At 41.1% G+C, this 22,013-nt stretch overlaps 1 protein-coding gene across 1 annotated transcript in view; it reads right to left on the bottom strand.

The window, feature by feature from the left end:
- Positions 1-22,013, bottom strand: part of DUSP16 (dual specificity phosphatase 16) — a 57,310-nt gene that overhangs the window by 14,816 nt on the left and 20,481 nt on the right. Inside the window, exons 4-6 of the mRNA XM_009321012.1 lie at positions 19,921-20,521; positions 18,613-18,751; positions 2,562-2,725 (exon numbers count right to left, since the gene is read on the bottom strand). Of these exons, the coding sequence (XP_009319287.1) occupies positions 2,562-2,725; positions 18,613-18,751; positions 19,921-20,151 (534 nt within the window). The 5' untranslated portion in view covers positions 20,152-20,521. The remainder of the gene's footprint in view (positions 1-2,561; positions 2,726-18,612; positions 18,752-19,920; positions 20,522-22,013) is intronic.

Genomic DNA, 22,013 nt, shown 5'->3' with positions numbered 1-22,013 from the left:
CTCCCGCCGGGGCCCGGCTGGCACTGGCTCTTTTGGACATGGGGGAACCTTCTAGCAGCTTCCCACAGAAGCCACCCCTGTAGCCCCCCCCCGCTACCAAAACCTTGCCATGCAAACCCAATACACCTGTAGGCAGCTCTGCCACACTCAGGGCTCACCAGCAGTAGTTGAGGTTTTAGCCTCCTCCGGCCCTATAATGAAATTCCTGACCACTGCTGCCACTTGGATTCCTTTCCTGGTGAGGCACACACACTGTGCCTGTGCCCAACACCTATTCACAGGCACCAATTTACTGCCAAGGAAAGGGAACAGCCTCTTTCATCCCTCTGGGATTTTTCACTACTTAAGAGCCACAGCACTGGAGTTCCAGTCACATCCCAAATGAAGTAGCACATCTCTGGCCCTGGAGGAGAACAAATTGCCCCCTCACTCCCACCGTGACCTAGGATAGCACTTGCCATTCACATGTTGAAACAAACAGCATAAAAACATCTTTCTAATACTCTACCATTGAAAGCAAGGAAATTTTTTTTTTTTTTAATTACTTAGTTCCTGCTGCCTTTTGTCTGGGGACCACAAGTTACTTTTGCGGTAGGAAAAGTAATAAGCTGCTTTGACTAATAAGTGAATCAAGTTTGAATTGCTGACTTGCTACCTGGCAGTAAAGACACAGAAGATTTTGAAGAACAAAGTAAATCCAGTGACTGCTGACTATCCTCCATATGAAAGATTTTTCTGTGTGCTCTATTAAAGCACAATTATCTTCTATATGATTGCTTGCATGTCAAAGATCCCCTTAAAACAATTGTGAAAAATCAAAAATAGTGTATTAATGGCCAGACTGGGATGGAGTGAAAGTAGAAGAAACCAGTGAAAATTATGATAATGGTCAAAGATTATGAATTTGATGCAGGACCATTGATCATCATGAACAGGACATTATTAGGATAGTTCCTGTCTTAAGCTTTATACATGGATAAAAAACATATATATAAGCCTTGCACATAATGAAGGCAACATGTTAGGGTGAAGCACTCCTGCCCTCTCCTCCATCCAGGTATTTAATGGCAGCTTAGGAAGGCTGTTGGAGATTCAACTAATAAATAGGACTGTCAGATAATATGGGAGGCAAGAAGGCACAGGCAGCAGAATAAAAATTTCCTTGTGAAGGGAGCCAGGACGTAGACTGTAAGCAATATGAGTTGGTCTCCTCATGGAGGCAAACATCTGCGGATATACATAGGAATACAGACCTGTAGCAATTTGAGACAAACTCTTTTAGACATCTGATAGTCCAGCACCCTGCAAGTGCTATATTTGATGACTTTGCTGACTATTTTAAGTATACCAAAATGTCCTGAGCTATGCTTTAGGAACAGAAATTATTAAATGCACACGTATTTAGAAACAGTAAAAGTTTCTTAGTGCAGTGCTACCATAAAAACTCATTTTAAATGACCCCACTGATTGTCCAGGTCTGAACATTTTATTAGATGTGCAAAGATTTGCTTGCAGTAGTCCCTCATTATACAATTCATGGTATTTAAGTGTTATTTTTTCCAGCACTTGAAGGAAATACTAAAAAACAGACATCTTCCTTTCTCCTACTGTAACCATTAATATATTAACATCCAAAACTTGTCAAAACAAACCACTCAGAGCTATACACAGGAAACTACCTCACCTACTTGTCCTGGTTTCGGCTGGGATAGAGTTAATTTCCTTCCTAGTAGCTGGTATAGTGCTGTGTTTTGGATTTAGCATGAGAATAATGTGATAACACACTGATGTTTTAGTTGTTGCTAAGCAGTATTTATAATAAATCAAGGACTTTTCAGCTTCCCATACTCTGCCAGCGAGGAGGTGCACAAGAAGCTGGGAGGGAGTATAGCCAGGACAGCTGACCCAAACTGGCCAAAGGGATATTCCATACCATGTGATGTCATGGTCAGTATATAAGCTGGGGGGAGTTGGCTGGGGTCAGCAACCGCTGCTCAGGGACTGGCTGGGTATCGGTTGGCAGGTGGTGAGCAATTGCATCGTGCATCACTTGCGTTGTATATTCTTCTATTATTATTATTACTACTACTTTATTTTATTTCAATTATTAAACTGTTCTTATCTCAACCCACGAGTTTTCTCACTTATACCCTTCTGATTCTCTCCCCCACCCCACCGGGGGGAGAGTCAGCGAGCAGCTGTGTGGTGCTCAGTTGCCAGCTGAGGTTAAACCACAACACTGCTATAATGGCAGATTTGATAGTTTGCTGTTGGCTGATAGGTTACTGAGGAAGGTACCATGTCATCTTCTCTGAGATGAAGGAGAGGAAACCAAGTTTCATTATTATTCATTTCATTTCAGTGACACGTGGATTAATTATATGGTCTGTGTATCATTAGTTCTCACATAGCTTTCCATGGCTTATGCACAGACAGCTATTATCTGTATCTACTTTAGACATTTTACAGCTGTAACGACGCACTATGATAGAAGCATGGACGAATACACGTGGAGATTATATACTCATCCATGTAAACAATGTGACACCCAGAACGCTCACCTTGTTGAGGACATCCCGCTGACACCCAAGATAGAGATGAGGCAGGATTCTGGTTGGGCCAATGTTGGAGACAGGTAGGCAGGGCTGAGAAATGCAAGTAGGGACAAGCGTGGATTTTCCTTCACAGAGACCGGGGAAAGAGCTGGAGAACTCAGCAAATCCACCTGTGAGAGGAACATTATGTATTGAACATGTATACAATATGTATTTAATTTACATGCAGTGTTGTAGGCATCAGTGCCCATACCAATTCTCAGAAAGCAGCATTTGTTGCATGAGATGGGGAGGCGTTAAGGGGCAGCAGGAAAGCCTTAACACAGGAACTGTACGTGTGCCTCTCCCAGAGGTACCATGACTGTGCAGAACCATCCATCAGCAGGCAAGGCCTGGCTGTGTATTCCCACTCTGCCTGGAACGTTTAATTTCTCTCTCTCTCCATTCCTCAAAAGTTGCTGATGCTTCTTCCCATTCTTAATGATATGTGGAAATGAGACTTTAAAAAAACCAGCCACAACACCCACCACACCAAAAGAGCACACACCTTTTCCTCTCTGCCCCAGCAAGCTGTTTTCTAAACACCTCCTTCTCCCGTATTAGGTCTATAATTAGACTTCATTAAGAAAAAGAAATGTTTACTCAATTTGGTAAAAGCATCAATATGTAGTTATTAATGTTTGCTTTTAAAATCCTACATTCTTATTTTCTACGCTGCTCCATTATTAATATATTTCATCCAACACACTGGAAGAGGTTTCATCTTTTAAAACCACACCAAGCCAAGGCTTCTCCATTTCAAGGGGGGGAGGAGAGGCAGAGGAGGGACTACAGGGGAAGACTTCGCCCAGCCATGGACTCCCCTAGCAAATCTCCACAAGTCTCTACTCCCTTTACCGCTAGGTCGTTCTTCATCTGCTCCAGTTATTAGGCCCTATCCATATTATGGCTCCAAAACATTTTCATTACCATTTCCCACCACCGCATTAAACCACTTGGGAAAACTAGAGTGGAATGACTGATAACACATTTAAATCCACCTAAAATCCCAGTAGCCATCAAAAATGCTCTTAGGCTGCTTCACCTTCAGCGTGGCACAGCTGCTGTGGAACATGAAGGGAATAAAAAGCGAGGCTGAGACTGCTCTAGACACAAGTACATAAAATGCAGCTCAAGCTCCATTTCTTTTTCTTGCTCAGCTAGTTCACTGCTTCCCTCCCATCACAAGGGCTGCATTACAAATCTGCGCTACCAACTGTGGTCCAACTGGCCTTACCCACAGTTAGAAAACAAAACCGAAGAAACCTCCAGCAACGAACTTCTACTTCGACAAAACACATTCTCACAAAAGCTAGCTAGCTTTTTCCAAGCCTAGCTAAACCCCAAGCTCAGCTCATTCTCATACTTCATCTTCACAAACTAGTCCGAAGAAGAACCAGAGGCAGCTGCTTAAATCAGTACGTCACAAGCTTTTCTTGACTGTTTTCACCATTTAACAGCCAACCAGTAAGGGTGAAAGGTGCAAACCACAGTGAAAGTCCCCAGCTATTTCCTCACATTAAAGCACAGAGACAAGTGGAATTTTAAGTGAAGGAAGAGTAATTCTAACCTGTTCAGAACAAAGCACCTTTTTATCATCAAGGAAGTGAAGTATTAATGTGCTAAATCTACCAAATGCTATGTTCACTATTATTACAGTTTGAAGACGTCAATTAAAATTATTCAGGAATAAGATAATGGACTGTTTTGTCAAGGCGTGGATTACCATTGCCTGAATTATGCCTATTCTTTGGATTTAAAAATCTGTATCTGTAGTAAATGTATAAAAACCCAAGGTAATAGCCATGTGTGTAACAGCCCATTTTATCTGATAAACAAAAAAGCCAGCAAGCAGATTTAAGAACAAAAGTTTTATGAACAGCGATTCCTGCACAGTCTCCTGACTTACCAAAAAAAAAAAAAAAAAAAAAAAAATCACTTGGGTATTTTCTTCCTAAGTGATTTTAGACAACCATGACAATGCTCATCATGAGAATACAAGGGTGAGGTTAGACTGCATGGGATGGGCGGAGGGGATGCTAAGCTAAGGCACCGCCCATCACAGAGCCAAACCCCTGAACTGAAGTACCTAGGCTAGAAACACAGTAAAGGTCTGGCTCTGACACATTCTATTCCTATTAGTTGGGTTTCCTCCTCCTTGCTTTACAACCTCCCTGTTCAGGAGCACAGATGCTGCTTGTTCAACGTATCAATTGAATGACAGAGGGAGTTTGCAAAACAATTCTCTCGCACACTTGCTAGATTTTCTTCTGTATGGCATAATGTTTTCCCCTCTGTTATAGGAAGCAATCCTATCAATTTACATGCATTATTTGCCTCTCAGATTAAACTTAATATAAGATATGGTGCACAGAACTTCCTTGAGAGCTTGGGGGAAGAAGGGGAAATCAAATATTGGTCTTTGGTTTCATTTGCTCATTCTTTATTTCTTGGGAAGCTTGTTGGCTGCTTTCTGGAGCCTCTCTCTGACACAGCTGGAAATAGAGAAGTGACTCTTCTTCCTCAGAAAGCAGCAGCACAAGCAAAGAAAAGATTTTACATCTGTGCTTCTTCTAAAAGACTACATGGGTGTCCTGGTTTCAGCAGGGATAGAGTTAATTTCCTTCCTAGTAGCTGGTACAGTGCTGTGTTTGGGATTTAGGATGAGAATAATGTTGATAACACACCGATGTTTTAGTTGTTGCTAGGTAATGCTTACACCAGTCAAGGACTTTTCAGCTTCCCATGCTCTACCGACTGAGAAGGCTGGAGGTGCACAAGAAGCTGGGAGGGGGCACAGCCAAACTGGCCAAAGGGACATTCCATACCATGTGACGTCATGCTCAGTACATAAACTGGGGGAAGCTGGCTGGGGGGGCCGCTGCTCGGGGACTGGCTGGGCATCGGTCGGCAGGGGGTGAGCAATTGTACTGTGCATCACTTGCTTTGTGTATTATTATTATTATTATTATCATATTATTATTATCATTTTGTTTCAATTATTAAACTGTTTTTATCTCAACCCACGAGTTTTTCTCACTCGTGCTCTTCCAATTCTCTCCCCCATCCCACCGGGTGGGGGGGAGTGAGTGAGCGGCTGCGCGGTGCTTAGTTGCCGACTGAGGTTAAACCACGACAATGAGTAACGTTCAACAACAAAAAAAGAATTTTCCCAACTACCTACGTATTGGTCTCACTTCTGTGTGAGCACTGCAACAAGAAATTAAGCCAGAAGCTAATATGCAAAAAACCTGAGATTTTGGGAGATGGAACCCACGCTCTATCATCATAAATGTAAAGAGCCATTTTTTATTTTGTTTTTATTCTAGGGCTCTGTCAAGGCAAGCTTGAAGCGATGCAAGATTCAACACTGCCTCTGGGACATTCATCCCTTCAAAGTCATGTTTCTTCTTTCTACTCATGCTTTCCTAGTAACATGTTGCTTCAGTATCTTTACAACATGAGTTACAACCACAAAACTCAAATCAGGTATCTCTGACATTGTATTACCTATCTTTACACATACTCCCAAGTGAGCTCTCCTTTCCTTTAAACTATTATTAATACCAGTAGTGAACTGACTTCAAATAGCATGCAATCAGTGACTTGTTTCAAATATTAATCTATCTTCCCTGCCATCTTCTATATTTCTTACAGTTAGTTAGTATTCAACAAATCTGTCTTTGATTTATGGCACTCACAATAGGAAAAACATGTTCTAGATCAGCGTATGTTGAAAAACTGCTTTAAAAAAGCACAAACAAAACCCATACCAACAAAACACACTCTGGTGTGCATCCTGCTAAACTACTGATTTCGTCTAGTGCAAGAAATATTATCAGGGGTCTGGAACAAGAGTATCCACGCGTACAATCACTGAGCTGTCGTGTCATTATGAGACTAACTTCTATTCTAAGGAAATGCACTCATCACTATTTGCTTGCAATGACTTACAAAATATATCTTTTTTTTTTAACTATATAGCTAGATATATAAAAAAAAAAACCACCACCACCTAAAGATGTGTAGAAAAAAAAAAGGTATTTATTTCACATGTCTGTTTTCTAACACAGATTATGGCCCCCACGAGTCCCCAAAGCTGAAGTCTATGCACAGTCTACATGAGGAACCTCATATGAGAAAGGTGCTTTAGGCACTCAGACTACCTGTATGCTTCTGCTGTAAATGAAGCAGATAGTCCTCAAAAAACAAACTTTAAACATGCAGAAAATGAATTTAGTGTACAGGTGGGAATGCAGAATAGAAAACTGAGCCTTGAAAGAAAGATGGGACTGGTTTAGTTTCAAATTCTGTAATTTGAGGATGACCTTTGCATCAAGGGAAATTTCATCTTTAAATCTCCTTACCTACCTCAGTTGGAATAGGGCTATTGGCAGCACTGTGCAGTTTGTTTTAATAAGAGAAAATACACTTTTCTTCTGGAGCTAGTTTCTAAATAACACCCTTTCTCCCACCACTACTCCAGCCTCTGCAAATAATAAATCAATCACAAAAGCACGTTGAAACTGTGGGGGAAAAAAAATTACAGGTCGTTAACAGAGCTACTGGGTTAATCAAGTTTCACTGAAGTCTTTGATAAATGTAACTGGGCCCTGGAAATAGATGACTGACAAATAACTCCAAAATATTCTCTCCTAAATAGCTTACGAACCATACAGGTTTTCTGTATTCTCGATGGTGAAGCTGAGCTGAAACAGCTCTCTTGACATTCAACGGCATGAAACCACTTCTTGTCTATTTGAATGTTATGGACAGAGGAAGGAGGAAACAGAGTAACTTTTGTGTATTATACATATATCTATAAAATTTTGCTTGTGTTTAAAAAGATTCCCCCCCGCCCCCCCGGAGGCTTTTGAAGTTTTTCACTCTACTTTTTCCAATATCGATGAATTAAATGGAAGACTCTTCCATCACCACTCATGCAATAGTTCCATTACATCTGAAAACCTTGATGGTCAAGCCGGATAAGCAGCACAATGCATCTCCTTCTTCAGTTTTAAATAGGCAGTTGCTTCTGTCATGACTGCACATACGTAAGTCATTGTATACTTTGGCTGGCAGCAAGTAGCTAACAGTACTCATAAGTCTGTCTGTCTTGCATAATAGGCCCTACCCAAGTTTGAAGGAAAAAAATCTTTGGGGATGATGATTTCCATCATTATGGGGGCAAATTAAAGCAGTATGAGACAGAAGTGATTTCAGACTTTATCATCCAATATATTTTCTAACATGAAAGCAAAAGATATCAAAGTAGTGGTAAATTGTGATATTCAGCTGGTTGTCCCTTACGTTTCTGAGACAAAAATCAATTAATTAAATTTTAGATGATCCATCAGAAGACTGCAAAGTTCTGTGGCTGCCCCAAGGTAACTCAGCTCTTGCTGAAGTAGCTTGTTAAAATGAACAGACTAATGAAATGATTTCAGTTTTGACCGAGTGGCAAGCATGCCCTGGCTGCAGCACGTTTAACGAACAGCAGTACCGTACCGCATTCCAGTGCTGACTTGTTCTGTTCACTTCTTGTGGCTGCGACTCACACAAGAGTTTCTACGAAACCATGTTAAGGCGCCAAAAGCTGTCAGTGGTTTTGCAGCCTGAGCCCTTGTGTGTGCGGCAGACAACCCAACACCTCCTAGGCCTTTAGAGTACAGCCGCATTTCTTGCTTACAAGCCTCCACATCCATTAGCAGAAATTTGGCACGATCCAGCAACCTACTCAATTACCCTGTTGCTATGGTTCTGCAAAGTGGTGACTATAGACTTTCCTTTGATTAAGACACTACACTTTCCTAACTACAATTATGATCGTAAAGGTATGATTGTTAAAGGAATCTTGGTATCAGAAGTTTCGGCTCCCTTCTCAGCCAACTCAGGAAACAAAATAGGGCCAAACCCAGAAGGGATGAAAACACTTCAGCAAAATTCCACAGTAAAAGTTATTCTTTCTTATAGAGTCACTGCATAAATCCTCATATAAATAAAACTCCCAGCTAACTTTGCCAGCAGCAAGAAGAGGAGAAGGAGAGAAGATGGGATCAGGTGGCAACAAATGATAGCCACATAAATGCTATTGATCTGGGAATAGCTACCTTTCATTAAGGGAATGGAATCCATCCAGATCCTTATGACTACTTAGCTTAACTACCATCAGAGGCAAATCCTAAATTAATACAGAGGAATAACTACTGAGAACCACAAGCATTTACATCAGCTCATCTCTGTTATGTTATATGGAAACAAACCAGGAGCGTTCCACAGTGCTGCCTGTTGCCAGGCTGTAGTTGCAGGGACAGTAGCTCTGTAAACCACTATAGAGGTTTGCAAGTGAAAGGCCAGATAAGCCCCAAGGTCTTGATTGAACACTTAATACAGAGCTGTGAAGTGCAGGTAACATTTTACTGGTTTTAGCCAACACTCAGTGAAACCATTCCAGTTAAATGACATCATAACAGGACATAAAACTGGGGGGAAAAATGGCAATGCTTCCTATGTTCATTCCATGTTATGCTGGTTTCTCTTCCTCCTCCCTGTCTTTGTATTTCCTTCAAATGGGTCAAGCCACTCAAAGAGATGTAACCAATCAAAATTAGACAAGACAATTTCACGGGAAACATCATAATTCTGAATTAAAAACTAAAAGCATTTTTCTTTGCTTACAGAAGGCAAAGTACTTGTGAGACAGATTTGGCATGGGGAAGAGCAAAAAAGTTAAGCAGAAACACCAATCTACTAAAAATTCAGCTTTCAAAATGCAAGTTTTATTCTTCATTCACATCAACACACATCTTCCTCACACAAACACAGGTTACTCAGCTTCAGCTTTAGGATATCATGGCTGGTCCAGTGAAATTTCATCTGTTATTGAGCAGATCAACATCTGCATCTACCCTGCACACTTCCCCCATCCACCAGCCCAGTACCCCCTTTGCTCTCCTGCCCTCCACCTCCCCCAAATACCTTTCCTTTTCTGCAGAGTGCTGGAAAAAGAGGAGAATGCCATTTTCTCCTCCTACCAGCTTCCAAAGTCCACCTAGAGCAGCTCACCAATGCTTAGGTGACATACTACAGTAACCAGGCTGTTGGCTGGCTGTAATTACCAACGGTTACGTTAGCCAAACAGGCCTGCTTCAGTGGCATCTCCACCACCCACACATATTTAGTAAGTCTTTCCTTCGCATGCATGTTGAATATAGCACAGATGTTCCCTCATACATTCACCCTATGTCTCAACTTGCATGTATTTCTAAAGTACTGAAAAATCAATCGTGAGGCAATCCTAATCTCTCTTTAAAGTTGCTTTTAAAATTACTGCTGAAACAGCCAATTCTGTAATTTCTTACCATTCGCAAGTGTTTGCAGTTTTATCCTTAATCATCTAGAGATAGCTGCTCTTGCTAATCAGGCAAGTGCGTACTGACAAAGCATAGAAAGGAACAGAGACCTGACTACACTTCAGAGAGGAGGCGGATTAAGGTTGGGTGTGAAATTAAAGTGCAACAGCTGACGTGCCCACAACTCTGCGGTGAAAGGGAAACGTGAAAATAGGGGACCTTCCCGTTAGGTGTAACTTGCTTTTTCTATATAACTGTCCAAGTATGGAGACAACTCCTACAAAGACGAGAGCTCCATGCGTATACAAATTGTAACAGTAAAAAAACTTAACCAACAAGCTTACACTGCATTTGTTCTGGGAGGATTTCTTACTACTTCTTTGTAAAGGCAGTCATGAAACATAACTTGGAACGAAAGAAAGATGAGAAAAATAGGTGTTCACATCACTTCATATGTTTCCTATAAGCCCGTCAGCTAAAGCTCGAAGGATAACGCCAGCAATTGCTTTTCATGCCCAGAGCCTGGCAGCAAAGCCAAGGCAGAGGGGAGAAGAGAAGAAATTCAGCTAGAGAAGAGGTTGGTAACCAAGATGAAGGTGCTGGCCAGCTTCCCCAACTAACGGAGATTGATCCTAAAGACCAGAAGAGCAGCTTTCCACTTTCACACTAAGCAAACATGTTTTTCAACCAAGTATTCGAGGGGCTGTAGAAACTGAAGAATCCCGCCTGTCACCGGTGCCCATCTCGTGGTGAATCCTCGGGCAGCTATTACAGCCTGAGCTTCCAAGGGCCCTTCTTGCATTGCTGGAGCCCATGTGGCACTGCTGCTTGGTCACACCAGCAAATCCACAACCAGCTCAGCTCAACCTGAAACTACTTTTCAGGGGAGACACTAATTTGAGGCTCTGCACTGTACCAGTGCTCATTTCCACAGGGCTTACAAGACCTTCCTTTTTTTTTTTTTCATTTAGTAACTCCTTTTGTCAAACTTTATTGAAGTTGACCAACAAGCTTAAACATCTTTTATGGGTGACAGCAGAGAGACAGACAACATGGCAACTCCTATGAGCTTGGCTTCCCTAAAACTTCAGGCTAAGAAAAGCCGTGAAGTGTTTTATACAACATCACTGCAGATCCAGCTGACCCTGCAGCTCTGCATGCTTCACACGGGATGCACAGAAAGATCCCGTCTTGTGCTCCTGATGGAGAAATAAGAGACAGTGAACGTGTCTGGTTTTCACGTCATGGAGTCTGCTGGAAAAGCCCAAGGACAATTCACACTGGTAAGAGAGCAAACTTTGGCGTTTCTCTTAAGTGCCATTCAAACCAGATGCTGCTTCTTCCCCCCCACCCTTTGGATTCTGACAGTTCAGAAAAGGCCGAAGGGAGAAATTAGCTTTCTTCAATGAATTCTTGAAAACAGACTAGAAGCAACTTCCCTCCTTTTCCCACAAGACCTAATTGTCTGCCAGTTCATCACTGTTAACTCACCGTCAAACACAATTATTTTAAAGCAGGGAGTGGAAAAGGTCTAAAACCCAAGTGATGAGTCAAAAAACAAAGACTACATGCATGTACTAGGAAAGGATTGCAAGGAGGAGACTTTGAAGCTTGTGGATTTGGCAGAAGATTCCTCCACCTTCGTTAAATCCAGAATTTGCATCTTCATTAATGGCACTAATTATTCATAAATTTTCTATCGCCATATACTAATAAATATTATATTGCTATCCCGTTTTAAAGGAAAAGAAGAATAAGAAAGCAGCAAAACTTGCAACCACCTCTACAACATAATACTTAGACTTTACAATTTTAAGTAAGCCTTACCAAACTTCTGTATTCAAAGGTATGCAGTGGAGTACATTCATGTTCAGCTTTTTTTTTTCCCCTTCTTCTCCTAATAGCAATTTAGAATTTGTTACTGTAAATACTGATTAGTGCCAGGCACATAACGTAACATTACTGAAAACTATGGTAAAAAAAAAAAATCAAATTTAAACAGCACTATAGGAAAGACAAAAATATACAACCCCCTAACTTTAGTGTTTACTTTGCCTCCAATCAGATCAGAGGCTCTTAATGCTGTGACTTAACAGCACTTTCACGGTCACATTCCCATCGAACATTAAAATGTTTATCTAAAAGCTGCAGTATAGATTTTTCCCTTGCCGCGAGGAAGGAAAGTTGTAAACTTTCTGACTCAAAAGTTTTATGAATCTACAATGTTTCCACTCTGTTTAAACGAGCTGCAGACCTCCACAGGCCATTACAATTCACGCATTCCAGCTCAGCTCCGCAGGGATGCTTGCCATTTTTCCATTACATAAGCTCAGCCTAGAGAGCCCCGTTAGGAGCGCTGCCATCCCCGGGCCCGCCCTCCCCTTCCCGCCCCCCTCTCGTCAGCCACGGGGAGTCCTTCCACCAGATTCAAGGTTTCACGGTTTGGGAAAGCTGGGGGTGTTTTTATTACGGCGGCGTTCGGAGAGTGGCCCCGTTATGCCAGGTGTTTTACAAGCACAGTAGCAAGGGAAGTTCTTTGCCCTGGAGGGTTTCTGCCTTTGGTAAGACAAGGTTAATAGGCAGGTTAAGCAAACAAGGCTGGGGCGGGGGGGAGAGAATGGCGTCAAGCCCCCTCTCCCACCCAAGTGGCATACAGAATAGTCAGACGAACGACAAGTAAAGAGAGCATATTGGACACTCACGCTTGCCCTTTCTGCCTTAAAAAACAAACAAAAAAACCCACCCTCCTAATTTCAGTCAATTAAGTTTCACAAGCATCCAGAGGTATCCAAAACAAAAGCAAACTTAACAAGTTATTCTTGGGTTTGAGAAATGTTATGAGAGCTCCACGCTAGTGAAACTTTCGTCTCTCTCAAAAGACAGCAAGTGGATACACATATGAAAGTAATAAACCTTACTCCCATTCTTCAAGTGCTTAAAACAATCATGGCACTAAATGAACACTCAAAACTGCATTTTAAGTACAAAGGGTGGGAGGATATTCGCAGAGGACTGGCTGTAGCCAAGGGTACTAGTTTTTCTACGCGCTCATTAAAAATTGATGGAGGGAGACTTTCCAACAGGACGATTCAGGGCTAAGCTCCTCTCTTGCTCTCATCTCCTCCCCACCGACACTGGCCGTACTCCATGGGTTACGGGACCACTTAGGGAGTACTGCGCTCCCTCTGCAAGGCTTTCACCTCTTTCTTTAGAGACTTGCTTCTAATGACATCAACCAGTCAGAGTATCAGGAAAGCCGGCATCATTGTGCAACTATCCTTCCTTCTCTAAACACTGGCAGGATATTTAACAGCTTATTCTTGCTATAATTATTTCAACTTGAAGATAACTCCATTATTTTAATCGATGACCACCATTTGAAGGTGTGCTCTTCTCCTTGAGGTACTCTGCAAAGACTGACTTACAAAGAACGCTCAGAACTTCAGTCGGCCACAACCGACAGCTATTAAGCTCCAAATCCAAATGTTAAAAGGTGTTAGGGTGTTAGACAGGAATTTAACAGCACAAACCACAGCTACCTCATGCAATCTTTCAAGTCCGTACTGGGTATCCTCCTACTTGGCATATGGGACTGCAGAAGCAGGGAAGAAAGCTCAGTCTTGCAGCCCTGGTCACTTCAGGAGACAGAAATGAACAGCTCTACCTATAAAAGAATATTCTTAAGATCTCCCGCTCCTCTGCCACAAGGCACGGTTCTTCTGGTGACAAAGCGGGCAGAGAGCACTAGGCTTTTTTTCCATCCAGCTTTGCTTTAGGCAAGTAGAGACAACACAATGGTAAATTTACCGTAGAGATACTGGCATTTTTATACTAGGATTCCTTTAAGTGGGCTTCCAAATTCAAATATTTTTAAGGAAAATGCCAGCATAAACAAGACTGTAAAAGACTTCCTGACTTATTTCCTTCTCTTTGCATCCTCCATGCAAGTCTTCCATTTCGTACACACACTTTGTTAGGTGAGGGACAGGTCAGGGAGAAACAGTGATTTGGGAAGTTTCAGCAAAAACATACCTTTTGCAACAGTCCCTGGCTAATCACTCACTTTTTTGTTTCCAGGACCTTTGCCCAATCGCACTGAACTCATTCTGTTTGCTGTTTCTTTACATACTCACTCAGCTTATGAATGACTTCATTCACTGTCCACTGCATATGTCACCTGCATTCATCACTGAATAGAAAATTAATAATTTATGTCTTTCTGCTTATCACGGTAGCTTTGTGCTTTGTAGAAGCTTATCAGAGAGCTCTTGTGAAAGCAAAATCCACTAAATCACATTACTGCTGACATTTTTCATAGGCAGAAGGGTAGCAGAGATTAGTAGGCAATTCACCGGTTGGGCCTCGATTACCTGTCAACACCACTTTTTTTACATGGTGACTGTACCCACAATCCAACCGTGGTTTTGGGAGGGAGGCGTACAGCTCCCCGGCTCGGTGCTCAGTGTCTCTGTAAGTCGGATGCGGGCTTCATGCTGGGCACCTAGAAAGTCTGTAATTCTCTACTAGTAATTCTCTGAATTATACAGACAACCTGTGTAGTAAGTGGCACATAGATGTTTATGGACCCCTTTTCAAGACAGCTGTCATCTGACTGAAGGATGGCAGCTTCATCTCCAACCGTGAAGCAAGTTTTCTACAGACGAGATTTAAGTATGCACAACCTTGATTACATCTACAGATCAGGTGGATGCTATTTAATGAAAGGCATGGCCCCAGTGGAATACAGTCACGTACAAATCTAGCATATAGGCACAGGGAGGGTGAAACTGTACAGGCAATTCTAGAAGCTCACAAAAGGCTTCCAGTATATTTAACTCCTCTTCTGCCCATACACTTTATAATCTGGTACATTATGTAAGTTTTCCATATTGGTTGTTCTCAGTGGCACTGAATATCTCAGTACATCAAGTCTAAGTGGCAATTCAGTGACTGACAGAAAAATATGTCCTTCATGGTTTGCTGGCAAAATACACTCTGGTCTTGCAGCACTAAAAATTCTTAAAGAGTTCAGTGAAACTGTTTATGATCCTGCATTACAGTACTCTGAAGTTCATCTAGTCCTTCTTGGACATCTACCATTGCTCCACATCCACCTGAGTACACGAATTTTTGCTTTTGGTTTCAGCTCAGAGCCAGTACAGTGTTTCTGTGTTAGGCTATTACAATTTTTAATTTCAGGTTAGAAATACAGAAAGGTAGGCATTTCTGTTTTTTCAGAAACACTTCTGTTTAGCATGTGTCTTCTGTACAAAAAATAAAATAAAAAAACCCACAAAATAAAAAGCTGTGCTTCATCTTCATCACAGGCAACATTTGAAAGTTAACCATCACAAAGACATCTGTGCTTGCACCAGCAGGAGTAAGCCAGATTAAGAGAAGTAGGGAAGAGCAAGTAAAACACGAATGATTTCCATTGGCATAGTGGAATAGAGTTTAAGCAAGTCTCTTGGCATTTACTGCTAATTAAATTAGCATTTAATGCTAATTCATCAAGCAAGAATCGGTAGTCTCTCTTAACTGTTTCTACAGAGCAAGCAGAAACATCATAAAAATACTGTAACTAGGAAAAGGACTCCATAAAAGTAAGCCCAGTTCTCAAAATATGGGAAGAGAAGGCATCAAGTCACATCCCTGTGTTTAAATCTTATTTAACTCTGCAAAGTAGATGCAGTGATAGGAATGGGGTTAAGCCTTCAGTACCCACATCTCAGTATTTTGCGCACTGTTAAAAATTAAGAACCAAAACAAATATTTAAATTCCTGAGAACATTCCCCACCAGATTATAAATTTTTTTATGAGGTTAAATCAAGAGCTTAAACTAATTGGTAAGGGTTCCTTTGAGGTCTTTACATTAGTTACTTCAATGAAAAATAACCTCCAGGGTAGAGCATACCTTTATGCACAACCTAAATAAAAAACCACCTCACTGAGTGCTCAGTAATGGGGGGAGGCAGGAAGAACAGATGCAGGAATTCCAGATATTTGTTAATTGCTCCTTATTCTATCCCAACAAAAAAATATTTTCCTACCCCAAAATGTTTGTTTAAGGTCACTATTTTAAATAAACCAGACTGAGTGGCATAGGGAAAACTCAAGTCCAAAGGTGGTTCTTTTTACACAGTGCACTGACCCCTACTCTCATTATGGGCCATAAACGTTTACGAGAGTTCGTCATCAGCTTGCTGAGACATCACATTTTATCTAGTTTCCTAGAGCCATGTATCAATAGCCTCCAAGGAACTTTCTATGAGACTGAATCTAGCACCTTCTCCTTCACCCCACATCCCAAAAGGTTTCGTGTGTGTGTGTGTTTGTTAAGTAGCTTTTTAATAGATGTAAGAAAACAACAGGACTGTGAAAGGTATTTTCTTATGTAAGGATTAAAATCAGAGCAAACTCATTGTAAGAGGAGGAAATGCTAGAGAGCTGAAGGAATAGAGTTGACGTTAATTTACTACAAATTCATCTTAGTTGGGTATATTTCCTGAAATAAGCACTTGCCTGTAATAAATCAGTAGTAAACACTTTCTTTACATTTCCCTTTTCTTCTAATACTCCTCTACCACTGGTTTTAAAGCCATCAGTTGTTTCTGCATTCATAAATATCACCATCACTAGCTATTTAACCAAAAATAAGATGAAATTCTCAAACCTAATCTTTGCTAAGAGAAATGCATTTGCCATGTTAAAATAAAAATCCTGCTTTCTGTAAGGAGGGTTTTAACACATTAGATACCTTTTCTTACCCAAACTAATCCTTACCAGCTGCACGTGGCTAAGTTCACCTCAGCTAGCTAACGTGCACTAGTATCTTGCATGTGGTTTAAGTTGCATTTTCAGCTTGAACAAGACAACCACCACACACTAGAAAAAAAAAACCACCACACCAAAACAAAGCAATTTCTCACAGTATCATTAAGATACACGCAACTGGTGTTTGCCCAGACTATGCACTGAGGAGCTGGGGAACACTCCCTTCCTGGTACTGTCCGTTCCGACAGGAGCCACAGGGAAGTCTGAGGATGGCGACACTGTGACCACCTCCCTCACAGGGTCCAGCAGAGGAAAAAGAAGATCGAAGCCATGTCTCACGCAACTGATCTATAGAGGGACAGTAGAAGGAAGGGAAGTTTTGTGATACTCTCCTTTGCTTGACCTTATTAAGGATTTCCACCCCCCCCCAACTCCTCCCTGCCATGAGGTCTAATTCTTAGTTATTAGATAGCTGTGTCTCTTTCCACCATGGAAATTAAGTTGCGAATAGTCTGTATTGCTGCATGCAGCTGTAATACGCTTCCGGTTATTAAAAAAAATCTCAGGACAGATGAGCAGAGTTGGGTATTCAAACAATAAAAGGATTTCTTAAGAGGCATGAACTGCTTCTAGACTGGTCTATTTTTTAAATAACAGTTTTAAATTTAAGGGAGTATTAACCACATATTTCAGCGATCTTTCATTAAGCATTTACTGTGCCTAGACACCATACATTTACTTGGTGGCTCATACGGAAGAAGAGTTATTTAATCTAATATTGTAGTCCACAACCCACACATGTAATTCTTACCAAGAGAGCAAAGAAAATGGAAGCACCAAACATAGCTAAAGCAAAATCCTATTTAGTTTTCTGTAAGTAGAGCTCACATGAGCACCAAATGCACCTGCCCAAGTGCAGAAATTATTAATTTTCTCTGTATTCACTTTCAAAATAGTTTGGGAAAAGTTCTCTCAGTAACACAACCACCTCCCTATCACTTTCCTCTGAAGTCACTACAAACCTTGGTGAAACCTTCTTGCTAAGAGAAAGCATCTCTCTGGAGTTCTTTCCATTTTCCTCAGCATTATTCAGTCTCTGACTGTAGTTTTAACATTTCAGAGACTACATATACACTTCAATAGATCAATAGATCACTGATCCGAGTCACTGCAATGGATTTCCTACTTGTATTTGTCATCCTCTCTTCTTTCAGCCCTGGATCTACTTCATGCCCCTCCTTGTTCCTTCTTGTGAACACTGTGTCTACTGTTCCATGACAGAAAAAACAACACAAGCACACGTTAACACCAACAAATCCTGTATTATAGGGACTTGATTTTCTATGGATGCTTTGACCTGGGATCTGGGAAAGAAAAAGAAAAAAAAAGGAGAGAGAAAGAAAAAAGGTGGGGATGAGGGAGAAGACCTAATAGAGTACTACCGCTTAAGGAGCTAAGTTTGAAAAGTCATACAAAATAATCTCCGTAACTCTGGGAGATGGTTTCTCTTGTTCTTATTGTAGTACTACCAATTCAGCAAGGAAGAGGTTTTCCTCCTAGCACGTACAATACTTAGAAGACCAGGGAAGCACGTTTCTTTTACTATTTTTGACCCTAAAATAGCAGACATCTGCATCTAAAAACCCCTGTATTGATCAATTTCCATTTACGCAGCACTAATGGCGTAATATATCCCCTGTAAGATGCAATTTCCAAGCATTATATGTATTATGAGCGTCACTATATGCATAAAGAACTTCAGAAAAAGCTATGCTATAACTGAAGTTTATACCAGCACTGTTGCAAAATTGTGTTCATGTCAGCTGTAACGACAGCATTTCCTTTCTTCTCCTTATTCAAGTGTTTTGGTTTTTCTCTTGGTACGTCATACCTGAAAGCAGATACACAGAGCTGAAATTCTTCTCCAGTTTGCCCAGGAGCACAGTAAGAAAGCAGTCAGATGAGAGAGAGGTCACATCTTTAGAGCTTTGGTCATACACCACCACTTCCTGCTTGCAATCAATTTCAATCTGAAACACAAGTAATTCAGAGTAAGATAGGAAGGAGGAAGATGATAAAAAGCACCACATTATCACCTGCATCAGGGTTCCCACATATTTGCCATGCAGCAGTTCAGATACATAGATTTCTTACGTAGCTGTATGCAAAGCAGTTTTTATTTTATACTTAATATGCCTGATCAGATCTAATTCCTTTGAGAGTTTGTAAATTGATTATTTGCTCCAACTTGGAAGTATATTCTGTAAGTTTCTACTATTAGGTAATTATATGTCACTTGTAAAATGCTTTACCTTCAGCTAGGTTGGTTGGTTTGTTTAAAAACTAAGCTTTTTTAAGAAGGCCCTACCTCAGTTTCTGCTTCTGGGTTTTTTGTGTATAAACAGTAAAGAGACTTTAAACCGCCTAAAACCACATACATTTTAGCCATCTGTAGAACTTTATGTATAAAATATGCTTTAGATAGTAGCAGTAATAATAATAATAGGCTTCCATTTTTAACATGTCAAAGTAACAAAAGTAATCTATTACATTCTAACTGAAACATTTGAAACAAATACCAATGGATTAAAAAACAAAACACACATAGATACACATTAAGTTTAAACAGCTTAGCTATTTTCTTTTCACTAGTAACACTAAAAAAAAAACCAAACCAAAAAAACCCCCCCCAAAAACCAACAACCAAAAACCCATCAAACTACTCACACGAGAAGTCTTTTAAACAGCAAGTAGGAGCCAGGATTGACAGAGCTACAGTTTCTTTGCAAACAGTATGACCACTTGCTAAGCAATCCCCGCCACCACAGACCCCAAAGAATCCTTCAAAGTTTACAGTGAGAATGTTTCCCGGCTTAATTACATACATTTAAGGGACTGTGCTTTGCAAGACATACAAGAACCCTGAGAGCATTCTTTCTGAGTAATTTCTAAATCCCTCCCCATCACTCTGTCACTTAGGGGAGAGCAGGCTACAAACAATCCCAAAGATCAACTCAGTAGTAACCAATAGCCTCTTAAACCAGGTAAGAGCTTGGCAAAACTCAGTCCCCCAATTTTGTGGGTTTTTTTAAAACACAAAAATTTTTTAAAACAAAATACCTAAGGGAAAATTATTACAAGTTGCTTTCCAGGCACTCTTTTAAACAAATACAAGGAATAACAGGAAAATGACTCCTACCTTGTGTTTTGCTGAATGCTGAATGAGCTCTGTAATCAAAACTTTGTCCTGCTGCAGCCTCCGCTTCATAAGCTTGGAGCAGTTGATGTTGATGGCATCCAAGATGTGGGACGTATTGTATTCCACAAAGGGGCGGCTATCAATCAGCAGCAATTTTTCTGTACCACTCTCCAGCAAAGCCACCAACTTCTCAGCGACAATGAGTTGAGTCCTGATCATCTCATCGGCCATGACAACAATAAGGCCTCTTTCACCACCTCCCTCTCTAATTTGCTGAGATGATGTAATGGCTGTGTACTCAAAGGCTTAGCCACACCATTGTACTAGAAGTGTATGAGGTCATGCTGGTAGTGACTGGCAAAAGAAAAGTTAAACCCATTTTCAGAAAGAGCTCTTCAACTGAATGTCTCCTCCTGCTTCCAGTTGATGTGCCGTTACAAAGGGTTCATTCCACAAAGCAGCCCCTCACATCTGATTCATCGGGAGATGACTATGGAGTAGCCATTTCACAATTCGAACAAAAGATGCTTTCTGGCTGCTGCTGCATTACATCATTCTTTACCTTTGCTCCCACCCATCAGCTTTACACCGGACTAAGAGCCTGTAAGAAGGAGAAGATAAAAAAAAACCATAAACCAGATGAGGCCATGAAAGTTTGCAGAACAAAACATTCAACTTTGAGGCTAACTGCACACTGGTCTGTACCATATTATAAATACACTCCTGAGAAGTTCCCCTCTCTGCTGTATATGCCAAACACCTAGAGAGAGTATTTGCAACTACAGTCTCTGAATCTCTTCCAATGATCTTGCCTGGACAATTATCTTGTATTTCAGGCAACGTACCCTGTCTTAATTGCAGACTTTTGTTGCCACTAGCTCTGCCTCTTCACAAGACTTTGTTAGAATATAATTAAGAGATACTGCCCTAAATCATGGTATTCCTTTCAATAGCAAAACTAATTAGATGCATTTCAGCACTTCACCACTTAGTAAGAAGTTGTAAATTAGTTAAGATACATTTTTAAAGTTTAATGCCTTGGAAAGTATTTCACAAACAGCACTGCAAGTCGGGGAACTGAAACTGTACAAAAGAAAGGACAAAACTTACATCCACCTCTCTAAGAACATGGTTGAAAAGAAACCAGAAGAACAAGATGCAACATCAGGACACAAGCATTTTATTTGAATTAATCACCAGACATGAAACAGAGGCCTCGTGAATACACTACTGAAAGGTAAAGCAGTGAGCACGGTTTCTGGCCCTTCTGGAGCACATGGGACAGTTACGTGAGGTACATTACACTTTTCACACATGATAAATAATATCTGAAGCAAACCATACGTTTGTAAAATTAGATCCTGACAGCATCTGAACCACATCAGCCAAAACGGTGGCAGCAGCAGAGCAGTAAAAACACCTGGCATGTTTCACCACCTATTTGTATTACTGCCCACAGTTGTCCTCAGGCTTTTCAGAGTCTCCCAAAATACACTTTGATGGAACAAGTCCCTGTAGGAACACTCCTCAGAAAGGAGCCACCACAGGGCTTCATCCATAAGGAATTTAGCTGCACTTCAGTGCGTATAGTGCTGCAGCTATAGATCCAACAGAAAACACGAGTCAACTTGCTTTGCTCCCGCAGTTCAAAACTTGCTCTCTTAGTGCAATCATGGATATTTACAGAGATAGCCGTCTACGTAAGGCTGCAAACAACAACTCCAGAAGAAACACAAGCCACATGTTCAGCTGCCTCGCTAATCAACTCCAGCAAGAGGAGACAGCTGAGGGTGGTGACTTCTTCAACCGAGGTGGCGGAGCTCACAGGTTAGAGCCGTACATGAAAGGCCAAGCCTGACAGAGTTCCTCACCTCGTTAGTATGGCAGACTGTTTGGAAATGAGCAATCTGGGCTCAAATCGGTGCAGGGTAAAGCTGGCTCAGCAAGAAACCACATTTCTCCAGTTTGCATGTCTCACACCATCGCATTCCCTTTTCCTCTTTGGGGAAGCGATTTTAGGTCACAAAACTATGCAACACCTCTCGCACAGGGCAAAGTGTACCTTCAAGCGAGTCTTATATCAGTTCTGGCCC

The sequence above is a fragment of the Pygoscelis adeliae genome, unplaced genomic scaffold (assembly GCF_000699105.1).
Source record: "Pygoscelis adeliae isolate BGI_AS28 unplaced genomic scaffold, ASM69910v1 Scaffold443, whole genome shotgun sequence".
Taxonomy (NCBI): Eukaryota; Metazoa; Chordata; class Aves; order Sphenisciformes; family Spheniscidae; genus Pygoscelis; species Pygoscelis adeliae.
This window is presented reverse-complemented; position numbering and strand designations above follow the sequence as displayed.